This window comes from Macaca nemestrina, chromosome 1, assembly GCF_043159975.1.
Source record: "Macaca nemestrina isolate mMacNem1 chromosome 1, mMacNem.hap1, whole genome shotgun sequence".
NCBI classification, from domain to species: domain Eukaryota; kingdom Metazoa; phylum Chordata; class Mammalia; order Primates; family Cercopithecidae; genus Macaca; species Macaca nemestrina.
This window is the reverse complement of record NC_092125.1, coordinates 219,465,297-219,484,121: the sequence shown is the minus strand read 5'-3', so window position 1 is coordinate 219,484,121 and position 18,825 is coordinate 219,465,297. Positions and strand designations below refer to the sequence as shown.

The 18,825-nt window shown below is 51.3% G+C and overlaps 1 protein-coding gene across 7 annotated transcripts in view; it reads left to right on the top strand.

Moving 5' to 3' along the window:
* Positions 1-18,825, top strand: part of LOC105473204 (kazrin, periplakin interacting protein) — a 1,227,585-nt gene that overhangs the window by 1,126,220 nt on the left and 82,540 nt on the right. For all 7 annotated transcript variants that reach the window (XM_011726865.3, XM_071100389.1, XM_011726867.3 and 4 more), the window contains one exon: positions 18,144-18,280. In XM_011726865.3, coding sequence (XP_011725167.2) covers positions 18,144-18,280 — 137 coding nt within the window. The remainder of the gene's footprint in view (positions 1-18,143; positions 18,281-18,825) is intronic.

Sequence of the window (18,825 nt, the reverse complement as noted above, 5' to 3'; positions counted from 1 at the left end):
TAATTACATTTAAATAATAATTAAACATGTGTCATGTGCTTCTGTGTCTTCCTGGCTCCGACATAGTATCCATGGGAATAAAGATCTCATCTGTCTGGCCAGGCATGGTGGCTCATGCCTTTAATTCCAGCACTTTGGGAAGCCGAGGTGGGCAGATGACTTGAGGTCAGGAGTTCGAGACCAGCCTGGCCAATATGGTGAAACCCCATCTCTATAAAAAAAAATTAGCCGGGCATTGGTGGCTCACACTGTAATCCCAGCTAATTGGGAGGCTGAGGCACGAACATCGCTTTCCTGGGGGGCAGAGGTTACAGTGAGACGAGATTGCACTTCTGCACTCCAGCCTGCGCGAGAGAGCGAGACTCAGTCTCAAAAAAAAAAAAAAAAACCTTATCTGTCTTATTTACCCAGACTCCCCAGCTGCAGCTCAGTGCCTGAGCAAGTTTTTGTTGAATAAACATAAACCCTTCTATTAATAAGGCTGTGGCTAAGTCCTATTTATCTTGTTCTTGACCTAGGAGATGACAGGTTGCCTGGCAGATACTTTTGCAGATACTGTGGTCTTAGTTTTGTATGACCAAATTTAAAGCCTTAGAATTATGGCCGGGCACAGTGGCTCATGCCCGTAATCCCAGCACTTCGGGAGGTCGAGGACGGATCACCTGAAGTCAGGAGTTCGAGACCAGCCTGGCCAACATGGTGAAACCCCGTCTCTACTAAAAATACAAAAATTAGCCGGGCGTGGTGGCAGGCACCTGTAATCCCAGCTACACAGGAGGCTGAGGCAAGAGAATTTCTTGAACCTAGGAGGCAGAGGTTGCAGTCAGCTGAGATTGCGCCATTGCACTCCAGCCTGGGCAACAAGAGCGAAACTCCATCTCAAAAAAAAAAAAAAAGCCTTACAATTCTGGGAGATACCCCCATGTCACCCCTATAAACCATTCTCATAATCCTGCCTCTGGGATGTGACCATTAGACCAAAAACTGGCTACTCCTAAGAGTAATGAGTTCTCCATTCATGGAGGTGTGCAAATTTTCACATACACTAACTTATTGATCTTTCCCATTTCCAAGAACCCTATGGGGTCTTTAGAGTTCTCCCCTCTGACCTCCCTGGCCTCCCCGCAGCCTGCAGACTCCCTTTTCTCCTCCTCCACTTTTCTGGGCCACCCTTTCAGCCTTTTTTCAATAAGACAAATCAAAGTCTATCTCAGAAGTCTAAAGTGTGTACGTTTGCTCACATATATAATTTTACTATGAGATAGTTTATCAGTCCTGAATGTATATTTAGTGACAAGCTTGGCTAATCTCTCATCTAATTATACTCATTAACATTTAAATGTATAATCATTAATATATCTGGGAATGGTGGTCTAAATATTTTATAGATGTCTTAATTACAGTAGATTTCCAGTCTTGCCATAAAACTCTCGCACCCCAACAATTAAAGGGATGGCGTCAGGTAGCTCCAGGGCCCTGGCTGGGGGTTGATGGTGGACAGGGTCTCTCACTTTCTGATTACACCATAGAAGCAGCCACTGTCAGCGGGAGAAGACAAGAAAATTGTTCTCTGTGATTTTTTTTTTACTGCCACGCCTCTGTCTGCAGCCGTCACGGGGTCCCGTGGAAGAGGGGAAAAATCAAAGACAGGATCACAAAAATTGAAAATAATAATTATTGCTGCAGAGGCTTTAGGGATTTGATTTAAAAAAAACACACACGGCCGGGCGCGGTGGCTCACGCCCGTAATCTCAGCACTTTGGGAGGCCAAGGCGGGCAGATCACGAGGTCAGGAGATCGAGACCATCCTGGCTAACATGGTGAAACCCCGTCTCTGCTAAAAATACAAAAAATTAGCCGGGCATGGTGGTGGGCGCCTGTAGTCCCAGCTACTCGGGAGGCTGAGACAGGAGAATGGCGTGAACCCAGGAGGCGGAGCTTGCAGTGAGCCAAGATCGCACCACTGCACTCCAGCCTGGGCGATGAGCAAGACTCCATCTCAAAAAAAAAAAAAAAAAAAAAAAAACCACTCCTTTCTTCCTCTACTAAATTAGGAAGCAGTTGTGGGGGTCTCACAGAAGTCAGACAAGCAAAGATCACAGTGTTTTGTGACTGAAAAGGGCGTCTGAAATCATGGCTGGGATCCTGGGCCACGGTGTCTGGTTGAGACTGAATGCCAGCAGTAGACAGACTTATCCGCCTGGACTGGCTCAGGCAGGCAGCCGCAGCCCCCCAGCAGCTGCCCTCCCCTCCCATTAACAGCTGTCTTCACACCTTTGAAATCTCTGTGGATTCTAAAGCTCATCTTCAGATATCGTTTCCACCTATGAGGTTGCTGGGTTGTTATTGTGCCCATTTCACAGAGTTAAACACTGAGGCTCTGAGAAGTTGCTGGGTGTCCTCAAGGCACATGGCGGGTGGGAGGTTGAGCAGGACCTGAATCCTTAGTGACCTGCTGTGAGTCCCAGCTGGACTGAGACTCATCTTATCCCAGCAGCCGTACTGGGTCCGTGAGGGGACCTGGCATGTGCCTCCACACCTTCCAGGGACAACTGGGGCCTGTGGCCTCTAGGGTGATGAAAGGTCTTGCAGGGTGGGACCACTAGGCTCCACTGCTCCCCACTGCACCGCCATTCCATGCCCAGGTCCAGCGTTTGCCCCAGCCTTGCTGCACCAGGGACTGTCTACCTAGATATGATGAAGAGCAGGGGGCTCAGAACCAGACCCACCCAGCCTGAACCTGGCTCTGCCTCTTACTAGCTGGGTCAGTGTAATCTACCTTTGCCTCAGTTTCTTCATTTGGTTTTTTGTTTATTCATTTGTTTGTTTTTTTGAGACAGAGTCTTGCTCTGTCGCCCAGGCTGGAGTGCAGTGGTGCAGTCTCGGCTCACTGCAACCTGTGCCCCCCAGGTTCAAGCAATTCTTGTGCCTCAGCCTCCGTAGTATCTGGGATTACAAGCGCCCGCCACCACGCCCGGCTAATTTTTGTATTTTTAGTAGAGACAGGGTTTCGCCATGTTGGCCAGGCTGGTCTCGAGCTCCTGACCTCAACTGATCCACCTGCCTCGGCCTCCCAAAGTGCTGGGATTACAAGCGTGAGCCACCAAGCCCGGCCAGTTTCTTCACTTGTAAACTGGGGAGAATGATGGCATTACCTCTCAAGATTGCTTTGAGGAAAATTTGAATGAAAACATACAAGGTGTAGAATAATACCCACCCCATAGGAATCACTTAATAAACGCTAACTACAGCTGTTACTCTCTTGATTAGTATCATTGGTTCTCATCGCCGTTGTCATTATTAGTGCTGGGGAAGCCTCTGCCTTTCATGATACCAAGCACTGCCTGGCACCTCCACGAACGTCTTCCCCCTTAACTAACCACAGTCACACATGGACAGTGTTGTCATGGCCCGTGCAGGACTGAGCTGGACTTGAACCCAGGACCAACCCCACAGCCCATCTTCCTTCCCCAGCCCCAGGGGCCCTGGGGATTCAGAGTAGGGACAGTGCCCACCTTGCCCACACCTGGAGCTGCCCTGCCTCACTGCTACCCCAGGCGGGTGTCTGCTAACGTCACGGGGACCCACAGCCCTCCAGGTGATACAAGCTGGGTTACCCCATTCCCCGCACACTAGGCACTGTTCCGAGGGCATTGCATTTCTAAAACCAGTGCTATGAGGTGGATGCAGTTTCTAGAAGCTTTTAATTAAAGGATCACGTAGTACTCATATAATACATGAATCTCAAGTTCATATCTTGGAGAATTTTTACAAACTGAACATACTGTGTGACCAGCACCCAGATCAAGAATAGGACCTCATTCGCTTCCCAGAAGCCCTCCTGTGCGCCCTTCTTGCCACTATCCCCCTCCAAAGGTAGCCTCTCGCTGACTTCTAGCCACGCAGATTAATTCTGCCCCTCTTGCATCGTCTCTTCTTAGCACTGTTTACAGTATATACTCATCTGTGTCTGGCTCTAGAAGCGTGACATTCGGTCCGTGTGGCTCTTCTGCGTCATGTGTGGCCATCATTCATTCATTCTCACCGGGTCGAGCCATCCACCGTGTGAAGGGATCACAGTGGGTGCAGCTGTTCTCCTGATTGAGGGTGTCTGAGGAGTTTCTAGTTTGGAGCTTTTACAAATAGTGCCGCTGTGAACTTTTTCATGCAGGTGAACGCACAGATGCAGGCCTTTCAGACAGATACCCAGGTAGGACAGATGGCAAAAACGCTGGCATGATGTGACTTGCCCCAGCTCCCCCCACATCACTCTAGGGAGTGGCAGAGCTGGATTTGAACCCAGATTGTCTGGCTCCGGGTTCTCACTCGTGAGCTCTGCTCTCTGCGGCCTCTCTCCTCTCTCGTAAACTTTTCTGGGAAGAGGCTGCTGCCTGCATCAGCCTTCAACAGCCCTGCTGTGTGTCTGTTGCACGGCGGGGGTGAGACCAGTCCCCATATCACTAGGCACCCAGGGCAGCTTCCTGATGGACAGTCTTGAGTAGAACACCAAAGCCCAGAGAGGGTGCCTGAGTTCCCAAAGCCACACAGCATGCTGGTTTGCACCCCAGTGTCCTGCCTCCCTGTCCGCTGGCCATTCCCTGCCCCATGCTGCCTCTTTCTCCTTTCTCAGGACCAAGCCCAGGCCATTATCTTGCCTGCAAACGACCTCACACACCCACACAATCCTTTAAAAATAGCCCTCGTTGTGTGAGGCATGGGGCCTGAGGCTGATGTTGCATTTCCAGAAATCTCCATTTCCCCCTCCTGCTCCAACCTAGGGAATGTCCGTGTTCCGGGCCCATTCCCTGCCACTATTTTTAGCGGTGATTAGGAGGAAGGAGGACATTTCCTGGACTCCCCCTCAGAGGCTGGAAAACAAACGCCGCCCCCTCCCAGTCCCGACCCCTCCCATTTCCCTCCTGCTGGTATACCTTGGCCTCCTGTCTCCCTCGGGGAGGAGCAGGCAGTGGGGGCCTGCTTCCCGGGGCCCTCCGCCCTCCTGGCTTCCAGGTGACCTCTGAGCAATTCCAGGGGCAGGCCTAAGCCGGGGTGGTGGCAGGGACAGTGTGCTCCATGTGCAGTTAGCACCCTGAAGCCTGCAGAGGGCCCCCGTGGCTCCCTGCAGTCCCTCTTATGACAGACACTCTGTCTGCAGGTTTTGGTCCCCTCCCCGGGACTAGCCTAGCCCTTTCCAGCCCTTTCCCATTGGAAGCCCTGGCTCCTGGCATCTGTATGAGTTCATTTTCATGCTGCTGATAAAGACATACCCGAGACTAGGACATTTACAAAGAAAAAGAGGCTGGGGAGGCCTCATAATCATGGCGGAAGGCAAAAGGCACGTCTTACATGGTGGCAGCAAGAGAGAGAATGAGAGCCAAGGGAAAACCATCAATCTCTTGAGACTTATTCACTACCATGAGAACAGTATGGGGGAAATTGCCCCCAGCCGTGTCCCTCCTACAACACATGGGAATTATGGGAGCTACAATTCAAGATGAGATTTGGGTGGGGACACAGCCAGACCATATCAGCATCCATGCCTGAGGCAGAGGCTCTCCAGGTGGCCAGGACAGGCCGTGCACCCCCTGCCTCCCATCGCCTCCCTGCCCCAGCTCCAAACAGAGTCTGTCCAGTGGTCTTGCAGCTCTGCTCAGAACCCCACCCCTCCCTACCCCCCTACCCCAGGGTGCTGCTTCATTCTCAAGAGTCTGCCCAGTCTAGCCTGAGACTCTCTGGCTGTTAGGCAGTCACTCTGCGTGGTTAACCGGAGCTTTGTGGTTGGGGAGCTTTTGCTCTCATTCAATACGCATTATTCAATACTATTATCCCCATTTGACACATGAGGCAAAGGGCCCTTACCCAAGGTCACGGCAAGCGAATGGTAGGGCCAGGCTGAGAGTCCAGGCCTCTGTCTGCAGAGTAGCCGTGGATGGGCCCAAATCCCTCCTGCTCCCTCTTCTGCGGACACTCACTCAGGTCAGCGGTCAGCACCCAGCCGAGCCCACAGACATGGCTGGGCCTGTGATCAGTTGCCAATGTGGAAACACTGGGAGACTAAGTTTAAGGCATGGAAAGTAGCCGTCATCTGGAGTTGGGAATTTTCTTGAAAATGTGGAAGGCCTGGCATGACTGGGCCCCATTCGGTCAGTCGCAGAACAGCTGCCCCCTCTAGGTGGGGTGGGTGTTCTAGGTCGCCACTCATGTACCTGTCTGACTCATGATCCCTGGTGGGCTCTGTGCACAGCCGCGGGTTCTACCTGGATGGTCCTGGGTCCCTCAGCTGGAAAACCAGGGAAGGGGTAGATTAGGGTATTTGGAAATGGTGGGTTACCTAAGCCCCTGAGTTACCTGTTAGCCCTTTCCTTTACCTGCCGGGGGCTGTGCTGAGCTGAATGCCGGCTTCTGGAAATAGCGAGACCAAGGCCCTGCCTGCAGGTGGCCTCTAGGCTAGTGTTGGGGGTGGGTAGGTCCTGAGCTGGGGGTCGGGTTTCCAGGCTGCTGGTGCGGATTCCTGCAGGGCCGGGTAGTGGATGGGCAAGGCCATGATTACGCTTGGCATGAGCTGTAGGCTTAGAAATCCAGGAACAAGCTGCATTGAATTCTCAGCAGGTTATAGGGTAGGGGAGGCTTCAGGGGAAAGAAAGAGGTACTTGCTTCAGTGACCATTTCCCACAATAAGCACAGAATACACAGTGTTAAGTTGGTGGCCAGTTCAAAGGAGAACAAAGAACAGGGAAGGGTGTCCAGGGAAGAGGTGGCTGAGAAAGGCATGTTTGAATAAAGAGGAGGTGGGAGGAAGTGAGACACGTGGGTAGGAGGGGGAAGCAAGGAGGGCCTTTCAGGCAGAGGAAACAGCTCATGCAGAGGTCCTGAGGAAGGAGGCCAGTGCATGGACAGCCAGGAGGCCAGGGCACCTGCTCCGGAATGTGAGCTGGGGGAGGATGGGTACGGGACCTGGGGACAGATCTTGGGGGGCCCGTGTAGACCATAGGAAGGATTTTGTGCTCCCCCTTGAGGGGGACAGGAGTTGTGGGAGAGAAGCAGAGAAGTGACATGGTCTGAGCTGCCTTTTTAAGAGGACCACTCCATGGCAGGGTTGATGTCCACTGAAGGGTTGGAAAACCAGTTAGGAGGCTACTCTGTGACCCAGATATGGGGGTGGGGGTGGTGACACAGCCCAGGTGGGTGAGCAGGGTGGTGACCGAGGAGTGGTAAAAAGGGGCCAGGTCCTGGTACCATGTTGAAGGTAGACCTGGCGTGGTCGGCTGATTAATTGGAGGTGGAGTATGAGAAAAGTGTGTGGGGAGGTGGTCAAGGAAGATTCCAGAGTTTGAGGCCAGAGCAACAGGAAGGCTAAGGCCACTGTGTACTGAGTTTGAAAGGACTGAGAAGAGCAGGCTCTTGGGGACTGGTCAGGGACTGTCTTGGATGTGTTAGGTTTGAGTTGCTTTTAGAGGTTCAAGCAGAGGTGTAGATGCTCTAGGCTCTGGGTCTGGAGTTCAGGGATGAGGTCCAGGCTGGTGTCTGTGGTTGGACTGAAGCCACCAGTGCCCAGAGGTCAGAAGGGAATAGAGTCTAAAACGGAGCAGGCAGAAATGAGAGGAAACCAGGAACACGGGCCCTGGAGGCCAAGCGAAGACTTGCTATCACCTGCATCGCCTGCTGAAGGCAGAGCTCATCAGATGGAGAATGTGGGTTCACACTCAGAGGTTGTTGGTGACCGGCGTGGAAAAGCCAGAGCTGGTCCCAGAGAGGATGGTGGGAGGGAAATGGAGACGGTGATGTGGTCAACCCTTTTGAACACTTTTGTTCCAAAATGAAGAAGGGAAATGGAATGAGAGCTGGAGAGGGACATGGGATCACATGAAGGTTTTCTGTGAAAGATGTGAGAGAGAATCGCATGTTCCAATGATGCTGAGAAAAATTCAATAGAGAGCACATGCCAAGTGCGAAGAACTCAGATGGTCCGAGGAGCCTCTTGTACCAAAGGGAGGCCTCAGTTTCCAGTTGAAGGGAAGGCACAGCAGCAGCCAGGCTAATAGTGGGAGAGCCTGGTAGGAGAAGTGACCCTCGCACTCCTGGACCTGGGGTCTCACCTCTGTGGGAAGCACAATGCCTGGGGTCTTTCCCCAGCCCTGGGCACCTTACAATTTGAGCGCTCTGGATTAGCAGAAACTTTGGTCCACTTGAGTCTTCTCATTCCTGGCTGGGACGTGGACACAGTTCACCAAGTCCAAAGCAGCTAGTAAGAACTTCATCCATGCCGTGGCCAGCTCTGAGATCACCAGGACTGATGCTCAGGGTTCTGTCAGGAGGCACAGGGAAGTTAGCATGGCCTGTCCCTCCCAGGGAGGGCAAGAGGAGACAGGCAAAGAAAAACAAGATGTCCACTGCCCGCATGGCACAGGACCCTGCTGTCCCTGGGGCTGTCCACCTCATTCAGTCATTCATTTGAAAGTCACTATTTCCTGAGCACTTACTATGTGCCAGGCACTGCTGTAGTTGTGGAGGATACAGCAGTGAACGGGATGGACAAGGTCCCTGCCCTCCAGGAACTTATATCACAGGTTGGGAGTGGACATGAAAATAAAGTAAAAATAAGTCAAATAAGTAAAAAATAAGTAAAATAACATAAAAATAAGTAAATTCATTAATCCTTCACTTAGCTTTGGCCCAGTTGAGGGAAATAAAATCTGCTCTTTCACCCTTAACCTTGCTGTTTGGAGTTCATTTGCCACCATCTCACTGGTGTGAATAGACTCATTTTCTACCAGTTGAGAAAATTGGTTCTCAACTCTTTTGGTTAAGTAGAGTTGCCCTTGGCTCCATGGAGTATGCTGATAATTGGCACAGCACTGACCAGAGTAGTTCTCAAACATGCCAGCCCCGATCAGTCACTACTGGCATCTGCCTCCCTGTCAGGGGCAGAGCTAGCAAATCTGCCCTGTTTCCCTCCCATGCCATGGCAGACATCCCTAATCAACCCAGCTTCCTAGGGAGCCTAGTTGATTAGTCATGTCTGCCCTGGTGTGTTACTGGAAAACAAGAAGCTATTCCAGATACTTGCCTTGCCCCAGGCAGGAGGTTGGAAAGGTCATGCTGACTAACTTTCCAGAGCACACTTGGAGAGAGGTTCTATGGGGCATCTGGAAGGATCATGAGCCTGAGCGTCAAAGTTCTGGGGTCAAGTTCCAGGTCAGCCACTTGTTGGCTGTGTGAGCTGGTCAACCCACTTCACCTCATGGTGAGAAGATAAAGGAAATTAACATTGTGAGGAGCAGACTGGGTGCCTGTATCCCAGCACTTTGGGAGACCGAAGCGAGCGGATCACTTGAGGTCAGGAATTCCAGACCTGAGCACCACCTGATGTGACAAGAACCCGATTAGCCTTTATAAAGCAGGTTAAACTTTAACCTTTTCCAAATTCACCTTACTCATCTTCGAAACAGGAAAAGACCAGATAAACCGGTGGCCACACATCCCAGGACCATAAATCAGTGGCCCTGAACTTGCTGCCCTCGACTGGCCCTTTCCTTCTCCCTGACTTGGGTCTCTTCCCCGGGGCTCTTTACTTGGAAACCTGCCTATTGCTCAAGTCAGCTTGTATTTTCTGGGACCTCCTAGAGCCTGAGCTCAGGCCTGGGAGCCATGGGAAGCCAGAAGACAGGAAGAGAGGCTAACACTTACTGAGCACCTGCTGTATGCAGCCGAGGTCTGTCCTGGGACCTGTCACATAGAGCCTTGCCAGGTAGAGACGATCATGCACAGCTTAACAGCTGGGGATAGGGAAGCTCAAGCGTGTGGGGTCTCAGACCCCCAGCTACTAAGGAGCAAGTGACAAAGGTGAGGTCTCTTGGGATTTCAGAAGCTAAAAGGAAACTCACAGAATCCAGCACCCTCATTATGCTGAGGGAAAACTGAGGCTTAGAGGGAGGGAAAAAAGCAGCACCAGAACCTGGGGCCCCCGCCCCCAACTCTGAAGCTGTGTCTTTCTGAGGTTCTCGTCTCCAAAAATGCTCAAGGTCAGCACCTCACGGTCATTCAAGACCAGACAGCTTGTCCCTATGGGGCAGAAATGATTATACAGTCATCAGTCCTCTGGATCTATGGGTTCCACATCCATGAATTCAACCAACCACAGATCGAAAATAATTTGGAAAAAAAAATGGATCTTTGTGCCTGTACTGAATATGCGCAAGACGTTTTTCTTGTCATTCTTCTCTAAACAACACAGTGTAACAACTACTTACGTAGCATCTACATCGTATAAAGTATTATAGGTAATTTAGAGATGATTTACAGTACACGGGAGGATGTGTGTACATAATTTGCAAATACTATGTTTTATCGGAGACTTGAGTGTCTGTGGATTTTGGTATTTGGGGGAGCTCCTGGAACCAATGCCACACAATATTAAGGGTGGCCTGTCAGCTGCCATCTACAGATGAGGAAACTGAGGCTTAATCAAACTTAGGCAGATTCCCAAGCCAGTACTTTTTTTTTTTTGAGATGGAGTCTCGCTCTCTCACCCAGGTTGGAGTGCAGTGGAGCAATCTTGGCTCACTGCAAGCTCTGCCTCCCGGGTTCACGCCATTCTCCAGCCTCAGCCTCATGAGTAGCTGGGACTACAGGCGCCCGCCATCACGCCCGGCTAATTTTTTGTATTTTTAGTAGAGATGGGGTTTCACCATGGTAACTAGGATAGTCTCGATCTCCTGACCTCGTGATCCGCCCGCCTCGGCCTCCCAAAGTGCTAAGATTACAGGTGTGAGCCACTGCGCCCGGCCCCAAGCCAGTGCTTCTAACTCAGCTGCCTTGGCCTAAGAGTTGGGAGACCTCAGCTGACTGTGCATTGGGCATTCTTGCTCCTTCTCTGGGCCTCAGTTTCCCCATCTGAGAAGGGAAGCTGAGCTGGAAGAACTCCAAGAGCCTCACATTCTGATGGGAGTTTATCAGAGGTTCGAGTCCCACAGATTGGTTTGCCAGGCTTTCTGGCCCTAACCTGCCCCCCCCTCATTTCGCAGAATGTAGTTCCTGAAGGTTCCACGAGTCAGGAACATTGCATGGAAAAGAAAGGGGGGGCCCCTGCTGGCAGCAGCTGGGATCGTCTGACGTGAACCTATTCCTCCCTCCTCATCTCAGCCCACGTTTGTCCAGGGTACACCCAGGCTGGAAATTTTTACAAGGGCTCCTGACCTTGGGACATCCAGGATTGGGCCCACAGTGGTGGTTTGTTTAGTTTGAGATGGAGTCGCTCCTCCATGTCCACATCTGGGTTAGGGGCTGTGGCATCCAAAGCCAGAGAAGGAAGAAAGGTCTGTGGTGGGAGCTTGAGGACAAACTGAATGTCACCTCTTTGTGTACATGACAGAGCCCAGAGGCTCCTTTGTGTCGTTTTTAGTTGTTCTCCACTGGGCATTCATTCCTAAAGACTCAGCTTTCGTGTTTTCTCGGTCTTTTGCCTGGCAGGGCCCAGCCCAGAGACGTGCCACCATCGTGGGGCCACAGCTGGGCCCCTGGTTACACCCTAGTCTCAGGCATGCATGTGGCCACCTCTGAGTTGGAAAAATAGGTCCCTCCCCACACACCCTCCCTCCCACCCTCAGAGTCCCCACATTCCCAGGAGCGGGCTCGTCTCATTCCATGATCCTGCAGGGCCTGATGGGCATGACATCACCAGTCACCATGGCAGTGGTTCCAGTGGCTTGGCTGCTGGAATAGGATCCGCATGGGTGAAGCCAGATGATTGGGAGGTCGCACAGAGCACTGGAGAGCTAGGGGCTGAGTCAGGAGGCCAGTCCCAGAGAAACACAGCCATGCCTTGCAGGCTGGCAGCTCATCTTGCGTTAGGAGCATTTGGGGAACATCAGAATGGGTTTTGAAAGAGAGAAAAAAGCAGAGCTATGAAGAGGAAAGGAAGAGTTCCAACCAGGTGCGGTGGCTTACGCCTGTAATCCCAGCACTTTGGGAGGCCACAGCGGGCAGATCACGAGGTCAGGAGATCGAGATCATCCTGGCTAACACGGTGAAACCCCCATCTCTACTAAAAATACAAAAAAATTAGCCGGGTGTGGTCCCAGCTACTGGGGAGGCTGAGGCAGGAGAATGGCGTGAACCCAAGAGGCGGAGCTTGCAGTGAGCCAAGTTCACACCACTGCACTCCAGCCTGGGAGACAAGGTGAGACTCCATCTCAAAAAAACAAACAAACAAACAGGAAGAGTTCCATTGCATCATTTTCATAGCTGTGTGTAGATTTTAAATTATTTCTTGGGGGCCCATCGCACTGGCCTCATTGTTTGTGTAGAGTTGCGGCACCTGCCATGTGCAAACTGGATGTCGCCTCCTTGTGTACACGACACAACTTGTGGCATCTTTGTGTTATTTTTAGTTGTTCTTTACCTGGCATTCATTCCTAAGGATTCAGTTTTTGTGTTGTCTTGGGCTTTAGCCTGGCAGAGTCCAGCCCAGAGTTGGGCAGAGCGAGGAGCGCCCGTGGAAAGGAACCATGAAGTGAAGCTTCATGGGAGAGGGTGGCAGCACATCTCATGGCCTGCCCTGGTGTGTCTGTTAGGAATGTGCTGGGCTGCATGTAACAATAAACCCCAAAACACTGGGGTTTGTTATTCTCCTGCTGTAAGGCATCCTGGCTGGGTGATACCATCAGGGACCCTGGTCCCTTCTGTTTTTCTTTCTCCTCCCCATTCTTAGCTCATATCTTCCATCCTTGTGCTCAAAAAAGGGCTTATAAAGAAAACTAGATTTCCCAGTGGGTATCTGTATGCATCTTAACTGCCAGAAGTGTGACACGTCCCGCTTGCAGCTGCAGGGGAGCTTGCGAAATTGAATGTTTTAGGTGTGCACATTCCCCGCCAAACAGAATTGGAGCATCATGGTGAGGTGGAGGGTGGATGGTGCCAGTGCCAGCCATAGGTGTGAGTTCGTCTCCTCTGTGAGAGCGTGAGCCTCCCACAAGGTAGGAACCATGTCTGGCTCACCCCTGTCTTCACAGCAGCAAGCCTGGCATATAGTAGGTGCTTAATTGAACAGTTTGGGAAGAGCTGCAGGTCCTCTCTTAGGTAGGAGTGAATAATCTAAAGGCACAGGCCCTGCTCTTGCTCTCAGAGAGCCCCAGGTTAGATGCAGGAGGCATAGCCTCCGCCCCACCATGGAGGTGGCCCACATGTTGCACACGCAGAGCCAGGCACACGTACACACACCCCCTGGACTGCCGGATAAATGATAACACGGATGGAGCAGCAGGGAGACCCAGAGAGGCCGCCAGAGGCTGCACTTCACCCTCTCAAAGGCCATTTGTGAGAGGAAAGGCCCGGGAATGCCATGTGGGGGGCCTGGGGGGTCCCCTCTCAGGGTCTCCAACTGCCAAGAGCAGAGTCTGGAGTTTGGTTCTCATGGAGATGATAAATGTAGGAGGCAGTGCAGAGCCTAGGGGGCTGGGGCGGGGGGGGCGTTTATTTCCAACCAGAAGGCAGAGGCATGATTTCCCTGCCAACCAGAGTGCGGTGGTGTAAATCCCCCAGGGAGTCCATGCGACCTGCTCAGTAGCAGCCTCTTTCCACTGGGGCGGGAGGGCCCAGTGAGGCTCCCAGGAAGCCACAGTGATAGCATGGCTGGGGTCAGCGCCCCTGCCCTCCAGGAGCCACTCCCCAAGCTCGGCAGTGCTCCCCCGCTACTCTCCAGCCCGCCAGCATGAAACCAGCCGGAAACTGAGTCAGGCACCCGTTCAACCCCAGCTGTGCCATTAACCGGCCTTGTGGTCTTTGTTTCCCCCTCTGTGAGATGGGATGATGAAAATACTCACCCATGCACCTGCTTCTCCTAGGAGGGCGGCCAGGATCCCGTGCGCATGTGCAAATGGAAATTTCCCATTCATCAGCGACAGCAGGGCCCGGCTCTTCCTTAAGGAGCCTTCTGACCGCGTTGCATCTTTATTTTTATTTTGATTTGTATGTCTTACTTTATTTTTTGAGACAGAGTCTCACTCTGTCTCCCAGGTGGGAGTACAGTGGTGCAATCTCAGCTCACTGCAACCTCCACCTCCAGGGTTCAAGCGATTCTTGTGCCTCAGCCTCTGGAGCAACTGAGACTACAGCCTCATGCCACCACGCCCGGCTAATTTTTGTATTTTTAGTAGAGGCGGGGTTTCACATGTTGGCCAGGCTGGTCTCGAACTCCTGATCTCTAGTGTTCCGCTCGCCTCTCAAAGTGCTGGGATTACAGGCCTGAGCCACTGCGCCCGGTCATACATCTGTAGATGTTGGGTTTTCTTAATGTGAGATTCACCAGCAATGTGGTCACACCATGTGATGGGGCAGGGCACAAAACTAGCCTAGCTGTGCCAGGGCCTCCCACCCACTGCCTGAGGCCTGCAGGGCCCACCCCCTGCCTGGCAGTAGTAAAACAGAAGAGTCCTCTCTCCATGGACTCCACCGTCCTGGCCCTTTAAGGTTCCGGCCCAGCAGGCCTGGAATTCCAGCCCTGGTGACCTAAGCTGCTGCTCAGCCAAACCAGCTGGGAGAGGACGGACCCAGCTACGGGAGCCTGGAAGCTCAAAGCTGGAATTGAAAGAGCTGCCTGAGACCTGGTGTCCCCGCTGCGTGGACCTCCTCCCCCTGACTCTGCACATGGTGACATGGCCCAGCTGACCAGCCTCCCACCTGGGGAGCTTACGTTGGACACTGGACCAGGAGCTCAGAGTCCTCAGTCCTTAGGCCATACCTCGTGTGCCCAGGTCTCTCATGTACACAGGCTGAGTTTGCAGGATTGGACGTTCAGGACAAGATGGGATGGCACAGTCATCGCCATCCCGTATTCTGCCCTCAGCTAGCCTTGGGGCTGGGGACCCTCCAGGTTTTGGGAGCTTCACTGTGGAAGCGGCAGAACATAGGGTCGAATGTCGACTTTGGGGTCAGACATGGCTGTGTGATTTTAAACAAATAACCTAACCACTCTGGCCTTATCAGGCTGGAATTTTCCAGAGCCAAAGAGTTGCTTTGCCTCCCCAACCCCCACCACCACCTCCACAATTCCAGACACAAAGAGCCTGTGGAGAGGGGTTAGCCTCAGAAACCCCTCCTTGGTATTCTCTCCAGGAGAAGGACAGAGTGCTCGGGGTCTGGGCAAAAGCCGTGGAGCCCACCCTTATAGTCAGAGGCTGCCCTGAGTCTGTTCCATGCACCAAGGAGCCAGCGCTGTAGGGAAAGAGAGTCTGGAGGGGGCGGACATCATGCTGCTTGCAGGTGGCTACTCAGGGTGTGTTTTGTTTTGTTTTGTTTTGTTTTGTTGGTTTGCTTTGGTTTGGTTTTAGAGACTGGATCTTGCTCTTGTTACCCAGGCTGGGGTGCAGTGGCATGTACATGACTCACTGCAGCCTCGACCTCCTGTGCTCAAGCAATCCTCCCACCTCAGCCTCCCAGCCTCCCAAGTAGCTGGGACCACAGGCATGCACCACCACAATCAGCTTATTTTTTTTTAATTATTACTTTTTGTAAGGATGAGGTCTCACCATGTTGCCCAGGCTAGTCTCAAACTCCTGGGCTCGAGCGATCCTCCTGATGGATCCCAAGGTGCTGGGATTGCGAGCAGGAGCCAAGGCGCCCAGCCTTATTTTGTTTTGCTCTTTTAACAGCTTTATCGACCTGTAATTGACATACCATACAGTTGATCCATTTTAGGTGTCCAATTCAGTGGTTTTTAGTATGTTCACAGAGTTATATATGCATCCCAACAACCAATGTGAGAACATTTTTATCACCTCAAAAAAAAAAAATCCCATACTCTTAGCTACCACCCCTCCATCCCTGATCCACCCCCACACCTGGCCCGAGGCAGACACTTACCTCCTTTCTGTCTCTATAGATTTCCCCATTGTGGACATTTCATATAAACTGAATCACAAATATATGGCCTTTAGTGGGCCTTTTTCACTTAGCATGTATTCAAGGTTCATCCATGTTGTTGCAGATATCAGTACAGTTGGCGTCTTTATCCATAGGTTTCACATCTATGGATTCAATGAACCGTGGATCAGAAATACTCAGGGACCAGGCACTGTGGCTCATGCCTGTACTCTTGGGAAGCTGAGGCAGGCAGATGACTTGAGGTCAGGAGTTCGAGACCAGCCTGGCCAATATGATAAAACCCCATCTCTACCAAAATTACAGAAATTTGCCTGGCGTGGTGGTGGGCACCTGTAATCCCAGCTATTCGGGAGGCTGAGGCAGGAGAATCACTTGAACCCAGGAGGCGGAAATTGCAGTGAGCCGAGATCACAGCACTGTATCCCAGCCTGGGTGACAGAGCAAGACTCCATCTAAAAAAAAAAAGGAAAAGAAAAAAAAAAAAACTCAGGAAAAGAAAATGAATGGTTGTATCTATACTGAACATGTACAGATTTTTTTCATGTCATTATTCCCAAAACAATACAGTGTAACAACTATTCATATGGCATTTGTATTTTACTAGGTATTGTAAGTGATCTAGAGATAATTTAAAGTATATGGGGGGATTGTGTAGGTTGTGTGCAAATACTATGCCATTTTATATAAAGGACTTGAGCATCTGTGGATTTTGGTGTCCACAGGGAGTCTAGGAACCAATCCTCATGGATACTGAGCAATGGCCCTCCTTGTTTTTATTTATTATTAAGTAATATTCCATTGTGTGGATATATCTCATTTTGCTTATTTAGTTATCCATTGGTGGACTTTTGAGTTATTTTCACCTTTTTGGCTCTGATGAATAATGCTATAAACATTTGCATATAAGTTTTCGTGTAGACATATGTTTTCATAGCTCTTGGATGTACGCCTAGAAGTAGAATCGCAGGGTCGTATGGTAAGTTGATGTTTAATCTTTGGGGGAGCTATCAGACTTTTCCAAAAGCAGCTGCACCATTTCACATTCCCGCCAGCAGTGCATGAGGATTCCAGTTTCTCCATATCCCGCCAACCCTTGCTATTGTCTGTGTTCTATTTTTAGCTATTCTAGTGAGTGTGAAGTGGTATTTCATTGTGGTTTTGATTTGCATTTTCCTGATGACAGTTGATATTGAGTTTTTTCATGTGCCTATTGGCCATTTCTTGGAGAAGTGTCTGTTCAGATCCTTTGCCCATTTTGTTTGTTTGTTTGTTTGTTTGTGATAGAGTCTTGCTCTATCATCCAGGCTGGAGTGCAGTGGTGCAATCTCAGCTCACTGCAACCTCTACCTCCTAGGTTCAAGCAGTTCTCCTGCCTCAGCCTCCTGAATAACTGGGATTACAGGCACACACCACCATGTCCAGCTAATTTTTGGTATTTTTAGTAGAGAGGGGGTTTCACCATGTTGGCCAGGCTGGTCTTGAGCTCCTTATCTCAAGTTATCTACCCGCCTCGGCCTTCCAAAGTGCTGGGATTACAGGCATGAGCCACTGCACCTGACCTGCCCGTTTTTTAAATGGTTTCCTGGTCTTTTTATTATTGAATTGCAAGATAGACTTGTATATTTCAGATAGAAGCCCCTTATCAGATATAGGATTTGCAAATATTTTCTCCCATTCTATGGGTTGTCCTTTACTATGATATCCTTTGAGACACAAACGTTTTTAATTTTAAGTCTGATTTATCTGTATTTGCTTTTGTTGCTCTACACTTTTGGTACATGTCTTGGTGTGTGTTTCTAACGTAATACTTCTCCCCACGGAAGAAATGAGGCAGGAGGGGCTGTTGGGCTGGACTGAGTGGTTCCAGTGGGCTCAGGGTGGCCCTGGGGTTCCTTTTGACAGGGAACTGAGGCCCTGTCCGTTTCCTGAACCATGGGCCTCTGGAGCCCACCAGGACTCAGTTCTTTGTTATTGAACACTCAGCCAGCTTAGGGCTGGGAAAGCAGTTTCAACAAGGACTTGCTCCCTGGTCAGATCGACACAGCTGAGATAGGAGAATCGGGGCTCTCGACACAGGTGAGCCTGGCTTGGAATCCTGGGAATGTCACCAAGTGGCAGGGGCGCATGGGAGGGACACTTCGTCTTTCTGAGCCCTGTTTTCTCACCTGTTACAAAGGTGACAGTGGTGATGCCACTTCTCAGCACTCAGGCATCTGGAGGGGACAGCTGGGGTCTTGGGAACTAACTCTCTCCTTTATCCCCAGCCATGAAAGCTGACCGGAAGCGCTTAAAGGGTGAGAAGACGGACCTGGTGAGCCAGATGCAGCAGCTGTATGCCACACTGGAGAGCCGCGAGGAGCAGCTCCGGGACTTCATCCGAAACTATGAGCAGCACCGCAAGGTCAGCCGCCGCCCTGCCCTGTCCTGCCCTGCCCTCCCCTCCCCTCCCCTCCCCTCCTGACACACCAGCTCCCACCTCCCCTGCTGGCTGGCCACCTTCACAGGGTCTGCCTCTCGAATCCCCAAACACAGATAGGGAGGCCTTTGATGTGTCCAGCCAGGCCTAGGCACCGAGATAAAACCAGCTCAGCCCCCGGAGGGGGATCTCCATGTCTCCTGGGCAAACAGGACAGCATGAACTCAGGAGTCCAGAGGGTTCAGATCCCGGCTCCTCATGTGTGTGCCCTTGTGCATCTCCCTTGACCTCTCAGAGCCTCAGTTTCGTCTCTGCAGAATGGTGATTGTGGTGGACCTTTCAAAGCTACAGTAAGGATTCAATGAGATGATGAATGCCGAGCACTCAGCCTGGTGCCTGGCACGTAGGAAGCATCATCAATAAGACGCATAGCTAACATTTACTAACACCGTAAAAAAAGTGTGAAGAGAGAGCTGGGGAGCCCCAGTGAGACAGCAGAAAGTTCTGCCTATAGGGAGGGAGTCTTGGAA